Raw genomic sequence first — 25,890 nt, 5'->3', positions numbered from 1 at the left:
ACCCATATATATATAGCACATTTTTCTTACCGTATTAGGTCTCTGGATGTTAGAACAGTTATCCCTGGAGGAATTTGCGTATGAATACTGATATTAAATGTATAGCTAAGAGATAAGTCAGTGCAACTGACTTGCCGAAAAAGAATTAACAGGTTTAGTTTAGTTTTTAAACTAAACTGTTTTAGTTTAGTATTGCACGTTTTTTGTAGTTTTTCATATTGTCTGTTATACTTGTACTCCAAAGCTGCTTGCTAGTGTGGCCACATAGCTCATGATCCTGCAACCCATACTCCCACAAATATTCACTACTCGCATGAGTGTTCAGTGGGACTACACATGTGAGGAAGGATTGTAAGCTCAGGCCCACGTCCAAAACTAAAACTCTTTTGCAGCAGTGAGTGATTGTTGGCTATGAGTCTAGTGCAAATGCTTTCCGCTTGACAGAAAAGGACAAAAATATTTACACCTCTTTTTCTTAAAGTGCTTATGTTCCTTGGTAAACTGTCTGGTAATGGAAGTAAAGCACTTCACTTGGTATTTAAAATGCTGGACAAGAATTTGCAGCTGGAATTTCCTGTCTTTCTGAAGTGCAAATGAACAAAATCCAAAGAAAATATAGTGCACTCTTGAGAATGGTGAAAAATTTTACACTTTTACCTCCTCATTACTTAAGGAAAGCATTCCCACATTCTTTGTCAGTAGGAAGACTAATGTAAGTCAAGTGATAAAATGAGTTGGTGTTCTACATTGGCAGCTCAGTCTATCCTTGGAATCCAAAATATCATGAGTCGGTCTTAAAGTAGGGAGAAATCTTGGGTTCAGGGTGTTTCAGATGTGTGTGTTTTTTGTTTGTTTGGTTTTTTTGGTAACTCCCTCTCAGCTTATGGACTGATTATGGGGGTTTTATCTGATTCTTTTCTTCCTCTGCCTGATGTACCAAAGCTTGGAGAATCATATGAATGCAACAGCAACTCTAATGACAAGAAGTTATCTGGGTACAAAAGGCTCTGTCATGGGCCCTGTTTTATCAGTATTAATGGAGTTTGATTATACAAAAATCCTGTATCTACATCCCTAAAGTATTCTGGTTGCTTTTCCTGTTAAGAACTCCTAAACACCCTAGTCCACAATAATATCTGCTAATCACAGCTTGAGGGAACTTTTCTCTAAGCTTTCACCAGAAGAATCCTTTGAATGCCAGTCATTGTTTAGCAACTGGTGTGCCAGTTTATGGGAACTGCATCATGTAATTGTGTGTCAGCCAGTTGTCTGGCATCTCATGCAAATGACAATTGCTGTCGGTAACCCGCTTTCAGAGAAACTAGGTTTTTTTGGCTGATTGTTTCTTAGGGTCTGCTGTCAATTGAAGATATTTAATTGCTGAAACAGAGGAGATGGAGAAGGCAAAGCAGCCAAGCCACTCCATAGTTGCTAGTGCAGACCTAGGGCTGCACTGTTTCGTAAGGTTCCTGTGCCCCTGTTCTGCAGTGGTGGAAAGATCTAGTTAGTGGCACATCCTTCAGCTCCATGTTTATGGCTTCTCTGCTTTTACTTGTCACAAATTCCTGTAGTGAGGAGATGAAGAGGAAATTGCTATGGAGTTGAACTCTGCAGGGTGTGTCAACTTCCCATGTAGCCCTCAAACTTCTTCTCAGCCTTCCCCTACAGTGCAATTAAACTGCACAGCACTTGGTCCCCTCATAGCTCTAATGCTGTCTGAATGTAATCAGAATGATGTGCACCTACACTCCACCTAATAGAAATGCTTTGGCAGAGCAGAACAAAATTAAGAACCCATAAAATCAAAACATACTGGACTTGGACCAGTGAGTATAAAGAAGAAAATCAGCCAGTGTTTGAGCATTTTTTAGTTCTGAGGCTTAGCATATAATACTTTAAATGAGCATACTGAAGTGTAAAATGCACAGAATAACATGAAGTTTTAATCTATGTTCGCCATTCTAATCCCTGGTTCAACAAGAGTTGAAAGCATGCATTTGCCAGCATGTTTAAGGAAATCTGAAGACTCTGTTGTTGCAAATAGCATCTCTCAGAAATCCTTTCTGATGTTGCAGTAGTCTCTGAACTCTGGATTGTATCTGTTAATCTAAACATGTTACAAGAAGTGACAGGTAGACGGAAGTAATATATATTTAAATATTCTTGAGTGGGATAGAGGCCAGTGAATGGTATAAACCATCTTTTGCTTTTCTCATGGACATGGATTTACTCCCAATTTATTAATAAATTATGATACTGTCAGCACTGCAACTCAGGTCACCATATGTCCTAGGAGCTCTTAAAACGAGACGAGAAAGATTTCCCCCCCCCCTAAAATATTAAGTGTTTATAGTACTGCAACAGACTGGCCAAACAATTATTCATTAATCCAACACCTGTCAGATCTTAAGGCAGGTATTTCTTGTATCATTGTTAGATCAAAGGCGGATAACTGAAGGGGAGTGAGGAAATATTTCTAAGTAGTTGCATTCACTAGCACATTTTAATAAATAAGCAGAGGTAAACAAAAAGAGAACATACCTACTTGAGTTTGCTTTAACTAGACAAAATATGCCATTTTAAACCATGGATGGAGAGTACTTCAGTGTTATGAAATATTTAATATATTCTGCTTTTGTTTGACTAAGAAATATAAGCAACAAACTAGGCAGGAAAATCTGATTTATATAGATCAATAATTCAGTCCAAAATATTACTAGGGAGTTTTATTAATATTACTGCTTTTTTTTTTCCAGAATGAAGACATGTAGAATACATCTCACATTAGATCTGATCCAAATTCCATTCAAGTCAATGAGAGTTTTTCCATTGGCTTCAATGGGCTTATTATCATGACCAATGTTTAAATAGAAGGCATATTGAAATTACCCTAAACTTTCTGCCTTAAACATTTAACTGAATATAATTCTGCAGAAAATATATGTAGAAATATTTGTCCTCCAAAAAGTAGACAAGTTTGGATATGTAAACTGTTGAACTGAAATTCTTTGTCTCCACTAAGGCATGCCCACTAACTTGGCACTGAGTTGGATCAGTCTCTAGTGTCTGGAGACAGTCATGCAGCTCCTGTGTATTCTTACGACATTGCTGTGTTTTGTTTATTGAACAAATTCAGGGAAGTGAGATCAGTGTATGCAACTCTCAGAAAACAAAATGTGCTTATTTTATATTGGTATTGTCAATTGGCAAACCTAAATAGGATTTTACATTTTTCTTTTAGCTAAGGTTAGCTCAGCAAGCACTGGGAGGTTAAATATGGCAGAATAAAAAACCAACCAAAGTGTAAAATAGAATTTTACTCTTTTGTAGGCTAAGGACAGTTTCTGTGGCCTTGGTCCTCCAAAAATTTACATATGTGGTTAATTTTAAGCACTGTGAATATTCCCATTGGCTTCACGGTATGTAAACTTAAACACATATATAAACTTTTGTGGGATTTGGTAAGAAATTTCTGATTTTGAAGAGGACATCTAGGGAGTAATTAGGTTATGTCATTTTTAGGTTCAGGTGCAATAGACATGTGAATCTTAGATGCCAAGGTTTCCACCCCAACAGAAGAATAGGAAGATTTGCTGGAAGGCAATATGTAGAGTTAGCAGAAAAGAAGAAAATTGAAATCCCTTATTTTCTACTTCCAGTCATTTGGTTAGCAACCAAACATGACTGTTAGGAGAAGTTTGTTGGGATCTGGAAGGGAGCACTTCTCAGAATTATTTGCCGTTTCAGCTTTCTTCTTTGATTCCTGAAAAGTTTGGGTAACATGTTAGGATATAAAAATTGATTGTTACAGGTAAACTTTGAGACTACAAACACATTATTGGACAGATCTGATAAGCGCTCCCTAAGAGGAAAGCTGGTACAATTCTCATAGCTCTTTTTCTCTGAAACTACCAACCAAAGAGTCAAAAATAAAAAGGAAGAAGAAATAGTCTGAATTTTTCATTTGTGTGTTGTGCTCTGATCTGAAGGGTGCTGATCCTAGTGCACAAGTATATCTGTCCCGATGTTTTGAAATGATGCAGTGTAAACCGATATCTGGGTTGAACATGAAATGTAAATCATACAAAGCTGATTCAACAGGTGCCAATGTTCAGCAAAGGCTGGCTGTGTCCACATTCTCTGTGGACATGTTTTGTTGGGTAACAGAACCATTTGAGAAGACATTTGCTCTCCTTTGCTAACGGGAGTGACATATGTCAAGGCCGAGAGATCCAGATCTGGCTAGTCCCCTGTGATAAATCTTCTCCTGCCACAAGCTAATAATAATATAGTTAGTCCTGTGGCTCAAGCTGTGCTGAAGGTTCTGTGATGCATACCCCAATTGCACATAAAATAATTTTATTTTAACTTTAAAAAAAATTGGGAAATTGCATATGAGAATAACTATGTGAAAAGAACATTACTGAGGTATCAAGGTCATTCACTCACTGAGTATGGAAATGTCAGAATGTAGGTTGTCCATTTAAATGGGCATCATTTCAGAATAATTTGGCAGGGAGATGGGGAGGGAAAGTTGGGTCAGCAAATAAAATATTGTATTACATCCTGCAAAGTCTGGTGGGGCAAAAAGTGGAAGACATAATGGAGCATATAGGCTCATGAAAAGTCTGGGGGGGGGGGGGGGAAAGGGTGTAACTGCCCCTCTTCCCCCACAGCAAATGATGTCCCAGCATTTAAAAAAGGTAAAAGGAGACTGTGATCAACAGGCTCAAGTCCGTGGACAACAAGATTAATTTATGTCTGAATTATAACCTCATTTACTTCTACTCCAGCAGATCTAGGAAGAAGCCAGATTTGGCCAGATGTATTCTGTATCTGAGGTAGAGTGATCCAGTGTACAGGGCATTGGGTTGGAAAATTGAGCTAATAATAATAACCTTTCTTCATGGTGGAGCACTTTTAGATCTGTAAGTGAAAAGTAGAAAAGCATCCCCTTCAAAAATAGCAATTTTCAGAATTGAACTGATCCACTTCTCAATGATGGACTTTATAAAATGCCAGTCTTAGTCTTTAACTGTTCCTTTAAAGTAGGTGTAAAGATCCATTTGTGTACCGGATCTATTACTGAAAAAGTTTCAATGTTCTGCTTCAGGATATCAGGGATGATACGAGGTGTTTGGTCTTCATTAACAGTGGAGTTGATCATCTGTAGAAATTTAGCTAAAACAGTCCTATTGTATGTTCCAGTAGCATATATACTGTGTTCCGTGTTCCATAAAGCATCTTTAACAAGTAACTGAGCAAAAGTGAACCCATTCTGTGAAACTGGGATGGTGTCCCATTTGCTCAAGGATTTTAAATTAGATTGCTGTAATATGCAACTCCATGGGTCCATCATAAATGTTCTCCTAAATAATGCAATTCCATTCTGACTGCTTAGTACATGGAAGTTTTTGCTTCCACACCATCTGTAAAACTTGATTTGAATCCAGCAAATTGTTTAACAGCTGGTACATTTTAGAAGTTGCTAGGGAGGAGTTATGTATTTGACACCACGTGGACCACAATGGATGGTTTTGTGGTACATATTTTAGTTTTAGCGATACTTCCAACAGCAAAAGCACATTTCAACAGTATCTCCCAATTTGATCATCTGGCAAACGGTAGTCTTGTTAGAGCTAAAGAAATGTTTTCATAGTGCCATTATTAGAAATGTATTTTGGAGTATGGATATTATGGTCCAGTTAACTTTGCCAAATGAACAGGATTCTTGTAATCTGTAGTAGGGGATTAAACCATAAAGGAACATAGGAGACCTAAAAAAGGTAAAATATAAAATTATGGCTATCTGATGCCACGATTTCTGGCTGTTTACACTCATAAGATTTTATTTGTTTTGAGGAGGCAGTAGTAATTATTTCAAAAGCCAATGGTTTGCTTAAGTGAAGCTCCAAATTGGAAAGCCTGTTACTTGCCATTACAGAAAATGCTTTACATTTAGAGCCAGCTAACATGATCACCCAACAGATTAAAATATAACCGTAAGAATGGCCATACTGGGTCAGACCAAAGGTCCATCTAGCCCAGTATCTTGTCTTCCGACAGTGGTCAATGCTAGGTGCCCCAGAGGGAATGAACAGAACGGGTAATCATCAAGTGATCCATCCCCTGTCACCCAAACCCAGATTCTGGCAAACAAAGGCTAGGGACACCATTCCTGTCCATCCTGGCTAATAGCCATTGATAGACCTATACTCCATGAACGTATCTGCTTCTTTTTAGAACCCTGTTATAGTCTTGGCCTTCACAATATCTTCTGGCAAGGAATACCACAGGTTGACTGTGCGTTGTGTAAAAAAATACTTCCTTTTGTTTGTTTTAAACCTGCTGCCTATTAATTTCATTTGGTGAACCCTCTTTCTTGTATTATGAGAAGGAGTAAATAACACTTCCTTACTTACTTTCTCCACACTAGTCATGATTTTATAGACCTCTATCATATCCCCCCTTAGTCATCTCTTTTCCAAGCTGAAAAGTCCCAGTTTTACTAATCTCTCCTCATAGGGCAGCCGTTCCATACCCCTAATAATTTTTGTTGCCCTTTTCTGAACTTTTCCAATTCCAATATATCTTTTTCGAGATGGGGACAACCACATCTGCACGCAGGATTCAAGATGTGGGCGTACCATGGATTTATATAGAGGCAATATGATATTTTTTGTCTTATTATCTATCCCTTTCTTAATGATTTCCAACATTCTGTTCATTTTTTTGACTGCTGCTGCACATTGAGTGGATGTTTTCAGAGAACTATCCACAATGACTCCAAGATCTTTCTTGAGTGGTAACAGCTAGTTTAGACCCCATCATTTTATATGTATAGTTGGGATTATGTTTTCCAATGTGCATTACTTTGCATTTATCGACATTGAATTTCATCTGCCATAGGACCTATCTCTTGGACCAGATCCTGTGCTCCACGTAGGACTAAATCAAGAATTGCCTCTCCCCTTTTGGGTTCCAGGACTAGCTGCTCCAAGAAGCAGCCATTTAAGGTGTCAAGAAATGTTGTCTCTGAATGGCTGTGAACACAAGTTACCCCTGTAAAGATGATCAGTCCCAACATAGGCACAAAGATGTTACTGCCCAGAGGTGACATGTACCCAGTCAACACAGGGATAGTTGAAATCCCTCATTATTATTGACTTTTTTATTTGAATAGCCTCTCTAATCTCCCTGAGCATTTCATCATCGCTATCACCATCCTGGTCAGGTGGTCTGTAATATATCCCTATTGCTATATTCTTATTATTAGAGCATGGAATTACTATCTGTAGAGATTCTGTGATACTGTTTGGTTCATTTAAGATTTAAGAACCATGAAGTGAATAATCTATTTTAAGGGGAGGGGAGGTTTTTGCTTGCTTAACACCAGGTGAAACCTAATAACATTGTCCTGCCGTGGCAAACCCACTTAATTTCTTAGGAGGCTGAAAATCCGGAGAGGGGGTAGGTAGAACATTCAGAAAACTCTAATAAAATTAAGTTGGAAAATTTTAGGCCTTGATCCTCCCAGTTGATCTCTGTGGGCAGACCCCGGAAGCCACATGAAGCTCCATTTATTTTAGTGGGACTCCATATGGGTGCAAGGGTCCACCCATGCAGGTCACCTAGCAGGATCAAGGCCTTTTGAGAGTTTCTTCTGATTGACTAATGCTCCTACTGTCTCAGTCCTTACGTGCCTGTGGGTAATGGCAGCATATGAGGGTCCGTAGGGGGGGAAAGAACGAAGCTGGAAATCTGGGCTTTGCCTGTTGGGGGCGGGAGAGGGAATAGGAAAGGACAGGAATATAGACTTAAAATTGGCACTAGCAAGAATTGTACCTAGCCATACCTTTTCATTTTGCTCGTATATTGCACCCCTTTGCTCCATCCCGAGCCTGTATATTGCCTGCTTATACTGTAAGAACTTCAGGGAAGGGACTATGGATGAAATCCTGACATCAGTAAAGTCAGTGGAAGACTCATGCTACCCAGTAGGCCTGAAGCTGTTGCCTTTTTAACACGCTAAACATTGACTATTAAGGGGAATGAGGAAATGAGAGACCATATTAATTGCAATCCACAGTGTAGAGCTATTGCTGAAACTTGTTTTGTCTGGCCTGGCTGACATTTGAATATCCTTTTTATGTGCATGACTTCACCGAGGTCAGTGGAGTTTCCTCACTGGTGAATTTAACCCAATTACTTTAATCCACCATTCAAAAAATGTCATGTACCGTTCTTGAAAGTTGTTAAAATTGGAAATATTTGAATAGTTTCTATATGGAAACTGTGCGCTGATCTGGTATGATGACTAAAGACACATGGGAAAAGTAGTCACCCAAGCGCCTCGTTATGCATGCGCTCTGCCAGCTGTCTCCTTGTGACATTCATAGTCTAAAGGGTTGATTACATTTTAAAAAAATCTTCATTCTGGACGGGTTTACAAAAATGAACTGGCACCTATCGAAAATGAATATAAAAATGGGCAGTAACATCTTTGTGCCTGTGTTGGGACTGATCATCTTTACAGCTGTAACTTGTGTTCAGAGCCATTTTCAAAAATAACGCATTAGCTACTCGTATAGACTAACAGCAAATGATGGAAAAGATAGGCACTGACAGTACTGAATTTTTCCAGCTGACTTAGAAATCTTCATCTTCTCTGTTTCAGATGCTTTTCTCCTTTCTTTTGTGATACTGGGTAGGAGGAGAAGATACAGAAATATCGAAACCAGTAAAAATGGGGAAAATATCCACTTACTGTAAAGGCATAAGAATCTAAAGCTACATCTTTCTCATCATGCAATAGATTCATGAGTGTATAAAGCAATGGTATTTCATGAATAGTTTAACTATATAATGTAAAGCAGAAGCAGTTGATTTTTTTAACTGAATTCTAGTTATTAAGATGCCATGGAAATTAAAGCAGGCATTTAGATAATTCTAAATAATGTTCTATAATGTGAGGTGTGGGGCTTTCCCCCCTCTACTTTGTAGAGTTTTGCATAGAGTTAGTTTTTATTTCTCTGAGGTGGCAAAATAAATGGGTGGGGTCTGGACAAAAGGCTCTTGCATGGGATGTTGCTCTAGGAAGTCCCTTGCATTTCTAATTCTCTAATGTACATAATGATGGACTGGTCATTTGCCTATGAGTGCTGAGGTATGATAATTATATATGAACTACTGCAGGTATGTAGAATGTTGGTCTTCTTAACACTTAATTCAGTACAATATGTTAGCCTGAAGGGTGAGTGGCCACTGTAGCCATCCACCTCCCCTTTCATGTGTGAGCAGATGGTGCAATTTTTGTATTAAATGCGTTCTCTTGTCTGTACTCAAGCTAAGTAAAAGTGAAGTCTGAAGAGCTGATGCCTGAAGTGCATTCAGTTTTGTAAAACATTAAATGAAGCTTTTAAGTGGTCAATGGTGCACGTGCCCCCCTGTAAACAAAGCATTTCACAGCAACCATTGAGGCAATGGCTTGGGACTGATGATCCCCCTCCCTGCAAGAAAGTGATGAGGCAGTAACTTGAGCTCTTTCCAGAAACTCATCTGTACCCACTGAGGTCTTTATAGAGCGCTCACTGCAGCCTTCATCAGTCATAAGGCTGGAGATATTGGCTGATGCATAGCGATGAAAGTAGGATAAATGAACACTTGGCTCTTTAGTTCTTCAGAAAGGTCAAAATCTCAAGGAAATTTAAACCTGAATATTCAAAAATGCTGGTCTACAGAGAACCATAATATGCCATTTCTGTGGCTCTTTCTACTCTTCTTAATGGCTTGGTGAAATATCTATCATTCATTTGTATTCACAGTAATAATAGCAGTTCAGCTGTAATTTCTTCTGTATGCATTTTTGTTATGTACATGTAGTAACAGAAACCAGCAATGGATGAAGTCAGCAATTTCTACTAGTCCCATTCCCCTCCCCCTCAACCATTTCCTGATCACTTTCTGTATCCTATATTCTTGTTTCCTTCACTTCCTTCTCCTCCCCCTCATAACATCTGTTTTCTTGCTCAATCCCCCATTGTTTTTCTGCAGACTCTATTATTTTACTATCTCACAGCACCTCATTGAGATCACAATACAAGATGTGGATTAAAGCTGCTCAGTAATAGGCAGCTTTATGGAACACCATTATAAACAACAGGAGTTTCTCAGGTTTTTCAAATGAACTTTGATATTTTTATACTGAATGAAATAACCGTAAAAGCTTTGTTATAATCTGTGCAGTTTTCAACAGTTAAATTAAATTCAGAACCCTCTGGAATGCTTACATTTGGTAAGCTTTGGTGTGTAGATTTCTTTTAAACTGGAATGCTAAATGAAACTGCAGCATTTGTGGGTAGGCAGGGGAATGATGCAATACATTTTATGAAGTGGTGGGAAAAACACAGGGACAGATTCTCTGCTGTGGGAGGTGTCAGGGAGCTGGTTAGGGTTCCCTGTTTGTCCTTCAGCCTTTCTCCCAGACAGGTTAGAGCAGCCTGGGGGCTATTCTAACCTTTGCCAACTGGTAATGATCTCAAGGGCATTATTCATTAGCTGGGGAATAGCTATTGCATGCTGTTCTCTGGCCACGCCCTATTTTATTTCTGTGTCCTGGAGCCTAGGCACTGTGGCAGTGTAGGATGCTACTGTTCTGGTTCTGCTCCTGCTGAGAACTGTTTCTCATTAGAGAATCTCCTACAGAACCAATGCAGTAGTTTCCGACTGCTTCCTGCAGTTTACTGACTTTTTAAAAAATGTATGGATTCGGCAGTGTGATCTTAGACACTCCGTAATGCACAGCATGCTAGCGACCTAAATTCAAACACAAGAATCAATAGGCAGCAGGAGAGTAGGCAGCCTACGTGGAAAAACCAAGCGCCAGGGAGATCATAACACAAAGTGGCAATGGTACTTCCAACCCACTTATCAGAAGGGAGATAAGAAAGAGATTTTTTTTAAACCCTGCCCCTGTAGGGCCTTAATGGAGGAGATGATGAGGGTGGGGTAGACAGGTGCAGCTGGGCCAGTATAGTCCCAAACACCCACCATAAGTTCTTATCTACTTTTCCTGGAGGTCCTTCTCTCCCCAGTTCAGTGTGTGCAAAACCAGTAATCAGCCCTAAGTCCTTCACATACACGTACACAACATTCACACAAGTTAAGGCAATAAAAAAAGGAATATACTACTACTTCTTCGAGTGCTTGCTCATGTCCATGCCATATTAGGTGTTTGTGCTCGCCACATGCACTGGGTGCCAGAAATTTTTGCGTCAGCAGTATCCGTAGGGAATCGGCTCTGGCACCCTCTGGAGTGGCGCCCGCATGGTGCAGTATAATGGGACCACTGACTCCCCCCACCCTTACTTCCTTCTTGCCACCAGTGATGGTGCTGGAACATCTGCTGCTTCAGCTAGCGTTGTGTCGTTCTCTGTCCTTGTGAACTTTGAAAACCTATAATACAGTTGTATATAGTCAGTAGTTTTTTACTTATGCATAGTAGTAGTTTTCAAACTCTTTGATAGTCCCAAACAGGACTTACCAGGGGGACAGGGCATGCTGCGGTCCCCAGGCTTTAAGCCCTGTGATCGCTGCAAATGGCTGATGCCCATCAGCGATCCATAGCAGCTGCCTAAGGTGCTTAGGTGAAGGACACATAAGTGAAAAGTGCATATCTGCAAGTCCTTTAAGCCTAGGACAAAGAAGGAGCGCGATATCCATCTGAAAGCGCTCCTAATGCACTGACGCTGCACCGAGCACAGTACTCTGCCAGCGCCATCCATGAGCCGGCATCGGTTTCCCTCCATGGCTCCAGTCAAGAAGCCGAAAAAGACTGGGGGGTATAATCTCCTACCTCCTGTAAGGGAAAAGAGAGGGCTGGGGACGAGCCATGACCTATGCAGGGCAGCTCAACGCCCCCTTTGGGAAGTTGGGCTCGAGCTCAAGTTGAGCTGTGCACCCCATCCCATATTTCGCTTGCACTCCAGATAGTGGTGCAGGCCCTGGACAGCTTCAGGTGCTGTTGATGCCTGAAGCCCTTCAAGCAGCTCAGGAGATCCTGACGCTCCTGGTGCCTCCCACGCCGGCTCCAGCAGTATCCTGGTCTTGGGGAAAACGCGCGTTGGGACCTTTGTGTGTGTCCCTGCCTTAGCAGCACCATTCCCCAATGAGCGGGACGTCCCGCCATTGCTCACCCGCCTGAAGCCGTCACGCCTCAGGACTAGAAAGTCAAGCCCAGTGGAGCCCTCTTCAGTCTCTGCACAGGGGGCACCGATCGAGGGACTCGAGATGTACCTTGCTGGTAGATTGGTGCAGACACTCTGAGGCATGCGCCATGTGGCAAGAACTGCCAGACCGGCCCCGACCATCTCTAAGGGCCTGGTACCAATCATGGGACCGTCTGAGGATCAGAGACCACAGATCACTGGGCCATCATCGCCCGTCTCTAAGAAGTAGGTCGCCCTACTCAGGAAGATCCTCCTGGCAACCAGCCCTTGGTAGCTTCCGGTCCTGTTCGACGTCCTGGTCCCAGTCGAGTAGCATGAGGCATGGATCGCCGGGTGTCCAACGCAGATCCGCCAAACGCCAGCAGTTCCTGAGATCCGGACCAAGACTCCAGTCTTGCTGAGATGGGTTAGCTTTGGGATGCAGTGACCAGCACCAGTTGGACAAGAGCCACCACTCCGCCTGATCCTTGTTGCCCGGTACCGACCACTCCGTTTATACCTCCAGCACGGAGCAGGGTTTCCTAAGTGTGGGGCAGGCTCCCGTACAGACAGTGCCGATTACATTATCAGCACTGAAACCTGTCCCATGGCCCCAAGCACAGTAGCCTGCGTCATGGAACCCCTGGGGTTCACCCAACCTTCCCAGGCTGTCCAGTAAGCTTCGGGAGCTTCAGAGAGGCCAGTGGCTTCGGTATGCCATCTCTCTCTGGTGCTTGAGGCTCCAATGGTAGGAAGTGGAGGTTCCCATGGCACCGGCATCGTTCTAGTCATCGCCAGACGAGGCTATCACAGGGCTCCCTCACCCACTTCCTCAGGATGATGCCAAAGTGCACCAGGAACTGTTGAAGAGGGTTGCTTCCAACCTGGGACTTCAGGTAGAGGAATTGGAAGAGCCCTCGGACTCTCTGATGCCCTCTGGTCTTCGGCTCCTGCCTGGGTGACTCTACCCCTTCGTGAAATCACTAATGCCCTGTAGCAGACCCCCTCTTCCCTGGCCCCTGTTAGGATATAGGTTTCAGAGTAGCAGCCGTGTTAGTCTGTATTCGCAAAAAGAACAGGAGTACTTGTGGCACCTTAGAGACTAACAAATTTATTTGAGCATAAGCTTTCGTGAGCTACAGCTCACTTCATCGCCAGGGGGGACTTGCCAGCACAGGGACTGTCACGTGGTAGAACAGCGCCAGCCTGTGCCCTGCAAGGGGATCCACATGTGCTGGGCGGTGCCCGTGCCCTGCACCCTCCCCCACCCAGCTCTGCCACCCCATGGCTGGGGGGGGGGAATGAATCCGATGAAGTGAGCTGTAGCTCACGAAAGCTTATGCTCCAATAAATTTGTTAGTCTCTAAGGTGCCACAAGTACTCCTTTTCTTTTTGCTGTTAGGATATAGATATTCAGGCCTGTCTGTAAAGGCCTATACTCTAAGAATGTAGGTATATGTTTATCATTTAGCTAGTAATAGAGGTATACAAGAAAGAATCTGTGTAAGGGCCTTCTCTCACTGTGGCAGTCTGAGGCCCTGTTCTTAGGCCAGTGCCTTTGGCTAAGCAGCAGAGGCAGCCATAAGCTGGGAAGCATATCGTCACAGCCTCACATTCCAGACTAGTCAATATGGGGCTGTTAGGAAGGTGATCCGATCTATCACCTCCAGAGAAAAGGAAGAGCCTAGAAGATGTAAAAGGAAATTTAGGTTGATAGTTTTCTGTCTGGTAAGAACTCACTTATCAATAGACACCGCTGGGAAACCCTTATGTCTTTATAGATGTAGCTGTGAAATCCTCACTTCTGTATTGTTCGTCATTATAGTTCCCACTTTGCTATTGTTTATTTGCATGGTCTCTGTCTGGTTCTGTGATTGTTTCTGTCTGCTGTATAATTAATTTTGCTGGGTGTAAACTAATTAAGACGGTGGGATATAATTGGTTACAATATGTTAGGATTGGTTAGTTAAATTTCAAGTAGAATGATTGGTTAAGGTATAGCTAAGAATATTATTAAAAAATTAGAGGCAAACAGGAAGTAAGTTAGGATTCAAAAATAAGGAAAAAGGAACTTGGATTTAAGCTTGCTGGAAGTTCACCCCAATAAACATCGAATTGTTTGCACCTTCGGACTTCTGGTATTGTTGCTCTCTGTTCATGCAAGAAGGACCAGGGAAGTGGGAGAGTGAAGGAATAAGCTCTCTAACAGCCCCTATCTCTAAGAGGGCTGGACCAAGTATTTTATGCGAACCAAGGGACATGGGTACTTATACTCTCACCCTGCCCCCAACTCCCTTGTGGTCAAGGCGGTTAACCACAAGGAGAGGCAAGGACAACTAGGGGCCACCCCCAAAAATAAAATCTTGAAGAGCCTGGATCTCTTTGGATGTAAGATTTATTCGTCTTCCAGCCTTCAGCTGAGAGCAGGCAACCACCAAGCCCTCCTTGGCCGATATGACTGTGTGGCAAGCCATGGCCAAGTTCGAAGGGTCGCTCCCCGAGGCTTCCAAGAAGGAGTTCTGAGAGATCCTTGATGAGGTCATGACCGCGGCCAGGGCGGCCCTCCAGGCGGCGTCAGATGCCGCTGATGCTGCTGGTGCACCATGGCTTCTGCTATCTCCATGCGGCGAGCCTCCTAGTTGCTTCTCTCTGGGTGGTCCTCTGAGGCCCAGCAGTCAATGCAGGACTTGCCCTTCGATGGCCGAGCCCTATTTGCGGAGCAAACGGACAGCAAGTTGCATGGTTTCTGGGACTCCCGCACCACCCTGAAAACCCTGGGTCTCTATGTCCCAGCTCCAGTGCATAAGCGGTTCAAACCGCAGCAGCCTCAGGGCCGGGGGAGCCAGCCTCAGCAGGACCAGCCCCCCAAATGAGCCACGGGCTACAAGCGCCATCTGAGCCACCTGGCTCCACCCCCTGTCCAGTTGGGCTCGACCCATACCAAGCAAAGGGCCAAATGGTCGTTTGAGAGTGCGCCCGAGTGTGACCTACCAGACTATTCCCCGGATCCATCTGTCTCAGAGTTCTCCAACTGCCTTTCCCTTTTCCTCCTTGCTTGGACCACTATAACCTCGGACCGTTGGGTCCTCAGCACAGTGGGGCAGGGTTATATCCTCCAGTTCCTTTATACCCCACCCCCCATTCCCACCTGCCTTCCCTGTACCTCTTCAGGGACCTCTCTCACGCGACTCTCCTCGCACAGGAAGTAAGAGGGTTGCTACAGCTGGGTGCGGTCAAAGAAGTTCCTTTCGAGTACAGGAACAAGGGGTTCTATTCCTGGTACTTTTTAATCCCAAAGGCCAAGGGCAATCTATGGCCCATCCTGGACCTGCGAGATCTCAACAAGTACCTAAAGAAGGTAAAGTTCTGCATGGTTTCCCTGGCTTCTATTATCTCCTCCCTGGATCCGGGAGACCGGTATGCTGCCCTCGACTTGAAGGACGCACACTTCCACATCGTGATTTTTCAAGGACTCAGATGCTTCCTCCGGTTTACGGTGCGGCCCCACCACTACCAGTTTGTGGTCCTCACATTCGGCCTGGCGACAGCACCGAGAATGTTTACCAAGTGCATTATGGTGGTAGCAGCTTATCTCAGGCGCCAGGTTATCCAGATCTACCCGTATCACTCACTTTGATGAACAGAGTATTTTGAAGTTTTGTGGCCTGCATGTATAGGGTGAAAAAAGATCTATGTTTTATAACTGGAAGGCAGGGTCTGAGACTCTTAATGACCGTGTGAATAAGGAAGGTATAATAGGATTTTTTCAGTCAGGAGAAGGAGTGTGGTAGAGTGGACATTACCTCACAGTAGAATGATAAACAGGGGACAGAGTAGTTTCTGAACTAGTACTCTTGGGGGAATTCTGCGCCACTGTGCAGGTGCAGAATTTATGTCCCCCACAGATTTCTTTGCTTCCCTGCAGAAAAATAACTTTCTCACTGGGAAGCAAGGAGAAGCCACAAGAGCAGTCATGCAACCCTCCCCAGCAGTACGTTTTGGGTGCCCAGGGCAGCCGGCAAAGAGGTAAATCCCTGTGGTGCAGGGGGCAGGACTACGGAAGACCCGGCTCCCTACCCTGCGCTGGGCTCAGCTGCTAGTCCTGGCTGGGCTGGGAAGGACAGGACTTCCTCTTCCCCTGCACGGCATCTGGGGCTGGGTCAGACCCACCCCTATATTTCTCCCACAGCTGCAGGAAGCTCTGCAAACTTCCCCTTCCTCGCTTCCTGCACCCATTGCTCCTCAGCTGCAGGGGGAGGGATCCCTGTACAGGGAGCTGCTCCCCCATCCGCCCAAACTCCGTGCATCCAGAACCCCTCATGCCCTCCTGCCAATCCTCACTTCCCCACACTCAGAACCCCCCTCAATGAGCCCCACTCCCCCTGCACTGGACCACCCCAACAAGCCACCAACACCCAGATCCCCACCCCACTGAGCCCCACTCAGCCGCACCTGGATCCCCACCCCACTGAGCCACATTCCCCCAGTATCTGGACCCCCACAACGATCCCCTGACACCCAGACCCTCCTGCTGAGCCCCAACAAACTTCATTTGGACCCCCTGCAGTGTCCCATTATCACTCCACCCAGAACCCTCCCGTGCATCCAGACCCCCCTTCACACAGATCCCCCACTGAGCCACCCTCACCCAGATTGTCCCACACAGAACCCTCTCAACCCACACCTGGATCCCCCCCACACTAAGCCCCTTTGTACTTGAATACTGCCTTGCTGATCCTGCCTGCCCATTCCTGGTGCACCTGGCATGGAGGGGGGTGTTTCTGGGGCAGGCCCAGTCCTTGCGCTGTGTCAGGGTTGGGTGCAGCCTCACCACTGAGTCCATGTCTGGGGTGAGGGGAGCTGCGCAGTGATCTCCCACCTCTATGCAGAGAGTGGCCTGTGCTCCCCAATGCCGTGCTGGAGCCTCCACATCTATTTGGCAAATAAAATTTGCAGAATTTTTAATTTTTTGGCACAGAATTTATTTGTTGGTGCAGAATGCCCTCAGGAGTATGAACAGTATATGGAGAATGCGGTGATAGGCTGTTTTGTCTTAATCATAACAAGTAATTGGAGAGGGGGAGGGTAGAGTCTCTGGTCTGCACATGGAAGGTAAGAGATAAGTTGTTGGTGTCTTTACCTAACACTGATTAGATAAACTGGAGGATAGTTATAGGCCATATGTGATGTGGGGAATGGTTTGCAAGATTGAAGCCCATATTGAATATGTGTGCATATGCAGGCTAACGTGGAGAGGTATATGAGGATTTCTTGTCTATAGGTTAAGGCTGAAGAGGCATACAGACAGAATTATGCTTATTTTTAGCGTATGCATTTCATTTGTGTATATTTAGTTAAAATATTTTTACCTGTGAGTGTACATTAATATATATTACCTTCCCTTTATTGTTCATCTTGATACTTTCAAATGCTTAGACTTTTGTTTTTTAAATGTAATATTGCTTGGTATATACAGTATTTTTTAACTTCAGTGTGAGGTAGTCCTTTTTAATTAAAGTGAACAGTCTTTGCTACATTCTTTAAAACAGTAAACTGTATATAATTCAATAAGCATATTGACTTCAACTGGAGCAACCTTTGCCTATTCAATGGCAATAGCATTTTTATTAAGGGTGAGAATTTAATTTTTGGAATCTTTGGGTTCAGAATTTTTAGGCAAAATTGTATTAGATACCCAACTATGAATCTATGTATCGAATCATGTCACACAATTTGTATCAAATGGTGACTTGTTTATTTAAAAATTGACTTGACTTTACTTCTGATTAACCATTTCATCAAGTGTGCTTTTAAATAATTCATGTTTAGGAGGAGGAACATGACCCCAGGCTTGTACTAAATACGGGAAAATTTCAAATCACTTCAAATGCAGTGTCTCTTTGTCTTAAATATATTAATTACTGCCTCAGATTTGTTTCCCCAGTACTACGACTTAATGAGTTCAGATCACAGAGTCATTTTTTGGCACCAAAACCTATTGATTAGCTAGAAGGGAGTAGTAAAGTGAAGATAAGAAGTTATTTCAGCCAATTGCATTATGTTTGACAATCCACAAGTGTGGTTTATGTGTACATTCCTCTTGCTATGTACAAACAAAAGTGAAATAATTTAAATTATATCTTTGCTGCTTTTTAACATTCCTATTCTATTTCTTCTAAAAAAAAATAAAAAAAGAAAGTTTCCGTGTTTGTCGTGAAGGTCACAGAAGTCACGGAATCCATGACTTTCTGTGACCTCCGTGACTTCTGCAGTAGCCCGTGCAGATAGCCCAGGAGCCACCTGAGGAGTTTGGGCAGCCCCCCAGCAGCAGGAGTTTGGGTGTAGGGAGGCTGGGGGTTGGGGTGTGGGACGGTGCTTACCGAGGGGGAGGCTCCCCGGAAGGGCGACAGGAACTCCCCTCCCTCAGCTCCTTGCTCCATGTGCTGTCTCCACCTGCAGGCACCACCCCCACAGCTCCCATTGGCCACGGTTCCCAGCCGGTGGGAACTGCAGAACCAGGGCTTGGGACAAAAGCCATTCAAAAATTGCGCACACAGAGCTACGCATGTACAAACAGAGCCCCTTTGAAAATTTGGTCTTCAGTGTATAGAAGATGTCGACCAACAGACAAATACTTATCAAATTATATTTTCAAATACCTTACAAAACATTTTCATTTAAACAATGGAACCTTAGTAAATGATCTGGAAAAAAAAATAAAGCTGTTAAAATGGAAAAAACAAACAGAGATAACCAAACTTATTGTACTAGCAATCATCATTAGTTTAATCTAGGTATTGATAGTGGACTCGTATACCAAATTAATATGCAGCTTTATGTTCTGTGGAATTGCTTGTAATTGGAAAGTAACTATGGTTACCAGGTTAAAGAAAATTATGACTTGATGAACAGAAATAGATTGCAAGAGCCTGATTTTTAAAAAAAAATAGCTTAAAATCAAGATATAGATCTATAAGACAGTGATGGCTAAGAAGGTGCAAATATTGAGGATAATGTTAGATTTATTCATTGTGCCACTTGTGCTAATGTAGAATCTGTTCTTTCAAATCCTTGTTAGATGTAGAATGGTTGTGACGGTGTTTAACTGGGTTTGGCTCCTCTATGATATGAGGCTCTTTTAATGGGAAATATTTTCTTGCTAATATTTCATGTTGATTTATTATTGAATCAAAATAAGCTCGAACACAAACTTCATACTGAGGCCCCTTGTTTTTTCCATTTAAAAAAAAACCGCACAAAGTTTAGAGGTCTTGGGATAAAATAACAAAGTTTTGGGTTTTTTTAATATTCAGGCATATTGAGGGGAATGATGAAAGTATGATTGAATCATATCCATGTGGGGCTGAATAAAATATAGGGCCAAATTCTGCTTACTCATTGAATTAAAGCCTCATTGAAGGCAGTGGGACTGCGGGGAGCGCGCTTAAAAAGTTCATACTGATTTTAGAGAGATTGTGGGTTTCAGAGAGATTCCTTTGACTTAAAATGTGAAATAGTGCTAGAATCAATAATAGCTCTAGAACCAGAATGAATTTTTATGTGCATCCACTGAACCTGGATAAGTATAACCCTCTACCCTCTAGTTCAGGTCACTGAGCAGAATTTGGCTCATAGAAACACCTTCATTAACAGCTAACCATGTCTCACAGCTACAAAGGGGTTAATTGTCATGCAATATCTCTCTATATCAGTTAAATATTAACACTAAAGATACTGGGTAAAATTTTCAAAAGTGCCAAAGTCCCATTTTCAAAAGTGACTTGGGAACTAAGGCCCAGTATCCCATTGACTTTAAGTGATACTAAGGAGCTCTTAAATGCTTAGGAAAATCAATGGGACTTAGTCTCCTGTGTCATTTACATGCTTTAGAAAATTGTACTAATTGGCTTTCACACTCTCTATCCATTTATTATATCTGATTATTATTGTGTTAATGTACTTTTGCTACAATATGTTCGTTAAATGGCAATAGAGAGTGAAACTTAATGGACGCGTAAACCTCCTTAAAATTCATAAATGTAATTAGTCTAGTCCTCTGCATCAAGAGATGCTTTTCCAAGAAACCAGACAGAGTGGGCCACAAATGAATATGATCCACTGTACACTACATTTTCAGGGCCAGGAACAATGAGACAAAAACTTAGCGATTGTCTTTCTCCATTTTCAAATATAATTGAAAAAGAGAAAATAGCAACAGCTGCAAGAATAACACTGAGTAGGTCTGGCCATCTTGTTTTACAGCATAATCAACCATGACTACAGAATCGGGATCAGACTCTGAATCCAAGGATCAAGACCAAGACCAGCAAGAAGCCCCTGCTCAGCAAGGGGCAGCTGGGGCACAACCTCAAGACCAGCAGCAGCAGCGGCAGCTCAGTGAGGAACATCAGAACGCGATAGACCAGTTCTCTGCCGTGGCAGCGCACAGCACACCTGTGAAAAAAGAGCAGGCAAGTGAACTATTTCTAGGTTTGGTGAACATGGTTGATTAATTGCCATCTTATTAACTAACGGCTAGGAGGAACCTGTGGTTTTGTCAAAACAATTTTTTTCCCCTGAATTAAAGAGTTTCATTCGTCATTTTATTCGCAACTTTTGCGATACTGATTGACTGGTCCTGCGGGCTTAAAAATATTTTAGTTCACAGTCAAGCAATTATCTTTTGGAATTAATGTCAGATCTCCTACCTGATGCACTTAATATCAGAGTCCAATGTTATCCTTAAAGGGAGGAGAAAACCCTTCAGTCTTTCACGGCATCAGAGCACACTAATATTTTTTTTAGAAACTGAAAGAATTTATAGGGTTTATTTTCATACTGACATCTGCTGAAAACTGATGCTTGTCTGATGTGTGACCCATATAAAAACTCTAAGGTCTTTTAAACCACTATAGTTTTAAAACAACTGCACTGTAATTACTTTTAAGTGGTGCTGTTTTAGCTATGAGAAGTTATTAAATGGTTATTCTTTTTTGTTCATCTATACATTTACTGTAGTTGTAAAAAATTTATCACGTCAAAACTTTCTCTCACCCTTTTTAGTCAGTAGGTCAGGAGTGCCAACAATTAGCTTTAGCAGATAAGAGACCCTCCATTAGCTTCTGGTGTCTGGCAAACACAGCTCTAAGTGTCCTAGGGTTAATGACCCTTGTCTAATCTCATTCATCTTTGAAGTATAGAATAGAAATCAGTTTAAACCTTTTAATACTTCTGTATTAAACCTTTTAACAAGTTCAGGGCATTGCCTTTGAAGTGAGGACATGTTATTTTTTAACTGGACAAACTATTTATAAGTTTTGAGAACATATATTTAAAGCATTCCTAGTGACCTATGACTGCTCCTGTGCAGGTTGTGGATTTGAAGATATCTCATTTGGTTTTTAAATGTGTTCCCACAGTGTTATATCCAAATTTACTTTGAGAGCAGAATTGTAGGCACAAATAATTTCTGGTGCAAATGATAGCATTTTGATGTCTGCCTGGTTGGCCTGGTGTATTTGCATAGTTGAACACCCAAATTCTGTCATTTGTGCTAGCAAATGATTGTGGTGCAAAATTTGATTATGTGGTTATAAATCTGTTGCTTTATGTCAGAGTTACTACACACATTCACTATTCGCTTTTCATTTTCTCCTTCAAACTTATGCACCAGTTTTTGCCATCTTGGTCTCAACTTCCCCTATGAGACTGGAGGGATCACATGTTTTCACAAATTACTTAATTCTCTAGTTTCACAGTAGCAGCTGTGTTAGTCTGTATCTGCAAAAAGAAAAGGAGTACTTGTGGTACCTTAGAGACTAATAAATAAATAAACAAACAAATTTGTTAGTCTCTAAGGTGCCACAAGTACTCCTTTTAATTCTCTGGGTAGCTCAAGGCTCTTAAAGAGCTGGATTTCTCAGTAGATTGGTAAAGGAGTATGGAACCTTTTGCCTCTAGGTCATCAGTTTGACTTCAGAAGTCATGACTGTGAGATGGCTGTATAACCTATTTGAAATAATGCTTGTAGAGTGTTTCCTAGTGAACAAGTCACAGAAAATACCATTAAAATTGTCATTAATCAGCACTATTGTTGGCTGTTTCAGCAAAGAAGGCAAAAACTGATTGGGCAATGGGCTTTATTTTCTTCTCATCGCCTACCCACAGTTCCTCTGTCTCAGAAGTGAGAGAGACAGTCAGAGAGAGGAAGTTTGTACTGTCGTTATTGTCAGTTCTGTGAAAGAATCCCTGGGACAGGATATATTTCATTGCCCAATTACAATGGCTTTCCTTACTGTCATTCCAACCACAAGAAAAGTTTTGCTTTGTTTCTTTTTTTTTTTTAAGGAAGGAAAGTACTGTGTATTTTGTACATTGATGCCAAGCCCCTCGCTGAAATCTATTCCAAAAATGAACATTCTTTCTATGCAATACAATAATTTAATCCTCCCATCTTTTTGCCTTACCTCAACGTGACGTAGTGAGAAGAAAGTCCACATGCAGGGCTCTAAACGCTAATCATCTACCTAAATCTAAGACATGCAGATTTTCGGCAAATTTACTAGTATTTCATGCCTGATGCAGAGGCTGGACAGCATCAAAGACCACTGTTGCTAGATTCTGTAACTCTGAAGTGTCTGTCAAAAGGGATTCCAGTTTCAGAGGGGTTGAAAGCGTGTTGCATCAGAGCAACATCTATTCATGGATGGAAAAGTCACAGGCCTAGTGTGTCAAGTAATATATATATACGCCTCGGCCTTGACAAAGGCTGAGGCGTGTGTGTGTGTATGTGTGTGTGTTTGTGTGTGTATATACACACACACACACACACACACACACACCCCTACCTTTCTTGGTTTTTTTTAGAGAACTGAAACGTGAACTGGCACTCCTCTCCAGATGCAGTTTTCTGCATGAAAGATTTCCATTATGTAGTGTTTCTAAACATACACAGGTGCAATCAGTTGCAGTAAAATTTGTGTTCCTTATTTACTGGGGTTGATCCTGAATTATGAGTTAGTTGTAAAAAAGTAGGGGTGGAACAGAAGAAATTATTCTGGTTTTACTTGGCCGGTTATCAAGGGCTTTTCTCAGTCATAACAAGAAATAACTAATCTCTGCTGAAATTCATTAAAAAATGTTAAGCTTTTTTTTATATCACAGTCATAACAGTGATAATATGGAGGTGTCAGCATACTCGTATAACTGTGCTAAAGGAGCTGCAGTAATATACAAGAGTTATACACCTTTCAGGTACCCTGATTTGATTTACATAAGACAAATTGTTAGGCCCTTTATAGTTAATGAACTGTGAAGTGGAAAGCCAAGCAAGCTGTTCTTTGTATTTGCTTAAAGCTGAGATGGTCATACTGTTTTTAAACTTGTATTAAACCCCATATCCCAGTGTTCTACCATTCTGGTTTTTGACACTTACCCTCCATTATTTTTGAGGGAAGATAATTCTCTAATCCTCTAGACTACTGTGTAAATCTCAACCTGTGTGTCTTGAATGTTTTTTGCCATTTTTGCCCAACTCAAGCTAAAAAGATAACCTCCTCAAACTGCACATCCCAAATAGCCTAGTGGAGTCCCCTGACTTGTACCAAGCCCTGACTCACTTCCTGTCCTCACAATGTTCTTACCACCAGATGAGGTCCTTTTAATTATCCATTTCTTGTCCAGTTTGTGAATACTGGCCCAAATCTATCACTTTAGGGGCTCCACCAACCCAGCTGTGACAATTGTCCCACTCTGATGACCTCTATAGTTAATCCAGTTTTCCATCACACACCTCCATAAATCCAGGCATCTTGAAACTTACCAATAAATGGACCAGTTTGGGGAATTTTCCATCAGAATGATTTTTCAATGGACAATGTAGTTTCCACAAAAATCAACATTTTCTGTGGGAATATCTTGATTTTGCTAATATATTTTTGATTTTTTTTTCATCAGGAAAAATGAAATGAAATTTCATTTTGGTTGGTTCAACCCAAATTGGAATACTTCATTTCTCAAACTGCCTTGACATTTTTAATTTAGAATCAGTTCAATAAAACATTAAATTGCATTTCCTTATCAGTGCATTGCTTTATGGGAGTTGTAGTTCAGGCCCTTTCTCTCCCATAATGCAATGTAGATTGCCCTCTGACCAAGCTATGTGTGATGCATAATGGGAGTTGCATGACTGTGGGTGCATTGTGGGAGATGTAGTCCAATCAGGTCCCCAGGGAAAGTGAGGTCTTCCTGTTTCTGAACTGCAGCTCCCATAAAGTAATGTGCCACAATGGGAAAATGCAGTTTTATGCTGAAATGACACAAAACATGTTGGATAATTTCAACAAACCAAACTAGAACAGATTTTGAGAATGTTGAAAAGCTTTTTGTGTTTACATTTCTGAATCAAAATTTTTTTCAGAATGTTCATTCTACAAACATTTTTGCAACTTCAACTTTTGGTCCCAATTTGGGATTGAAAACAAATGTTGGAATTTCTCACGGTATGAAAATTCCAAATCCTTTGCGGCTCCACCAGTACAGCATTCCTCCCATGCACCAGAGAAGGAAAGAAAGTCAGCCTAATCTTCCAAGGAAGGGAAATATTTTTTCAGTCTCAAGTAGGTTGCTCAGCTCTACCTGGTGCAGGCAGCAGAGACTTCAACCAAAAGAGGTCCCTGTAAAGCAGCACCAACAAAATATTGCTCTAACTCAAGCAGAATCACACCAATATCTTGACTGAGGGACAGAAAAAACTTCATAGTTGGCCTTCTCTGTTGCTGTAAATGGTCCACAGCCATGTAGCTGGGCCCTTTAATATACCCAATCCAGTACACCACTTAAGGCCAAAAAGTCATGTGATGATGTGATGACTGGCCCTTCACTATATGCCATTTAGAAGGAGCTTGGGCATGGAGAAGAGGCAGAAGCAGCTCCTACAGGCTCCTTGAGATGGCGGGGCTCAGGGGAAGGCAGAGCAGAGTGGCCTGGCGAGTGAAGAGGAAGCCTCTGTTCTTTGAATAAAATCTGTTTAGCTTTGAGTTAAGCAAGTATGAAAGATATACTTGAAAAAGTGTCCAAAGTATTTTTGCTGTCTCATTTTAAAAGGGATTTATTTAAAAACTTGTAGCTTGATGTGTACATTGTTTTCAATAAGGAAATTAGAACTGATTTTGAAGCATGTGGTGCACACTGTACTTTGTGTGCCATAATGAAAAAAGCACTTCAGACGTTCCATAAGCACAGCAATTGCATGTTCAAATGACCACGGCAATGTGAATATTCACATGTTTTTATTTGAATTGCCTGCTTATGAGGGCCCCTTCAGCTGAATGATACTGTAACTCAAATCTTCCAAACCAACTGCAGTTCATGATCTCTCTCCCACACTTTCTTCATCTCCTGGTTCTCACAAAAATGTGACTCTCCCTCTGACTCCTTGTTTATTACTCTGTGTGCTGTCATATATCAGTATCCCAGGGCTGTGGGTCTTCTCTTTGATGCTTCGCTTTTCCCTGACCGCTCTCCCAGTCTTCCACTATTATTTTTAATCTTCTGTGTTGATGACCCTCTCACTGCAGAGAATAGCACTGAACTCCTGCTGACTTCACAGCGACTGGAAAAAAATTTTACTACTTCTTCACACATGTTTTGGAATTTCCAAACTTTGTTCCCTTCTGAACTAATC

The 25,890-nt window shown here is 42.0% G+C and overlaps 1 protein-coding gene across 37 annotated transcripts in view; it reads left to right on the top strand.

Moving 5' to 3' along the window:
- The window catches only part of EPB41L3 (erythrocyte membrane protein band 4.1 like 3), a 201,841-nt gene that overhangs the window by 88,636 nt on the left and 87,315 nt on the right, over positions 1 to 25,890 (top strand). For 35 of the 37 annotated variants that reach the window (XM_048840325.2, XM_048840355.2, XM_048840332.2 and 32 more), the window contains one exon: positions 20,469 to 20,677. In XM_048840325.2, coding sequence (XP_048696282.1) covers positions 20,480 to 20,677 — 198 coding nt within the window. In that variant the 5' untranslated portion in view covers positions 20,469 to 20,479. Of the gene's footprint in view, positions 1 to 20,446; positions 20,678 to 25,890 lie in introns of all 37 variants that reach the window. The other 2 variants (XM_048840333.2, XM_048840323.2) reach the window with 2 other exon arrangements.

Source organism: Caretta caretta, chromosome 2, assembly GCF_965140235.1.
Source record: "Caretta caretta isolate rCarCar2 chromosome 2, rCarCar1.hap1, whole genome shotgun sequence".
NCBI lineage: Eukaryota > Metazoa > Chordata > Testudines > Cheloniidae > Caretta > Caretta caretta.
The sequence above is the reverse complement of the archived record's forward strand: the minus strand, read 5'-3'. Positions and strand labels throughout refer to the sequence as shown.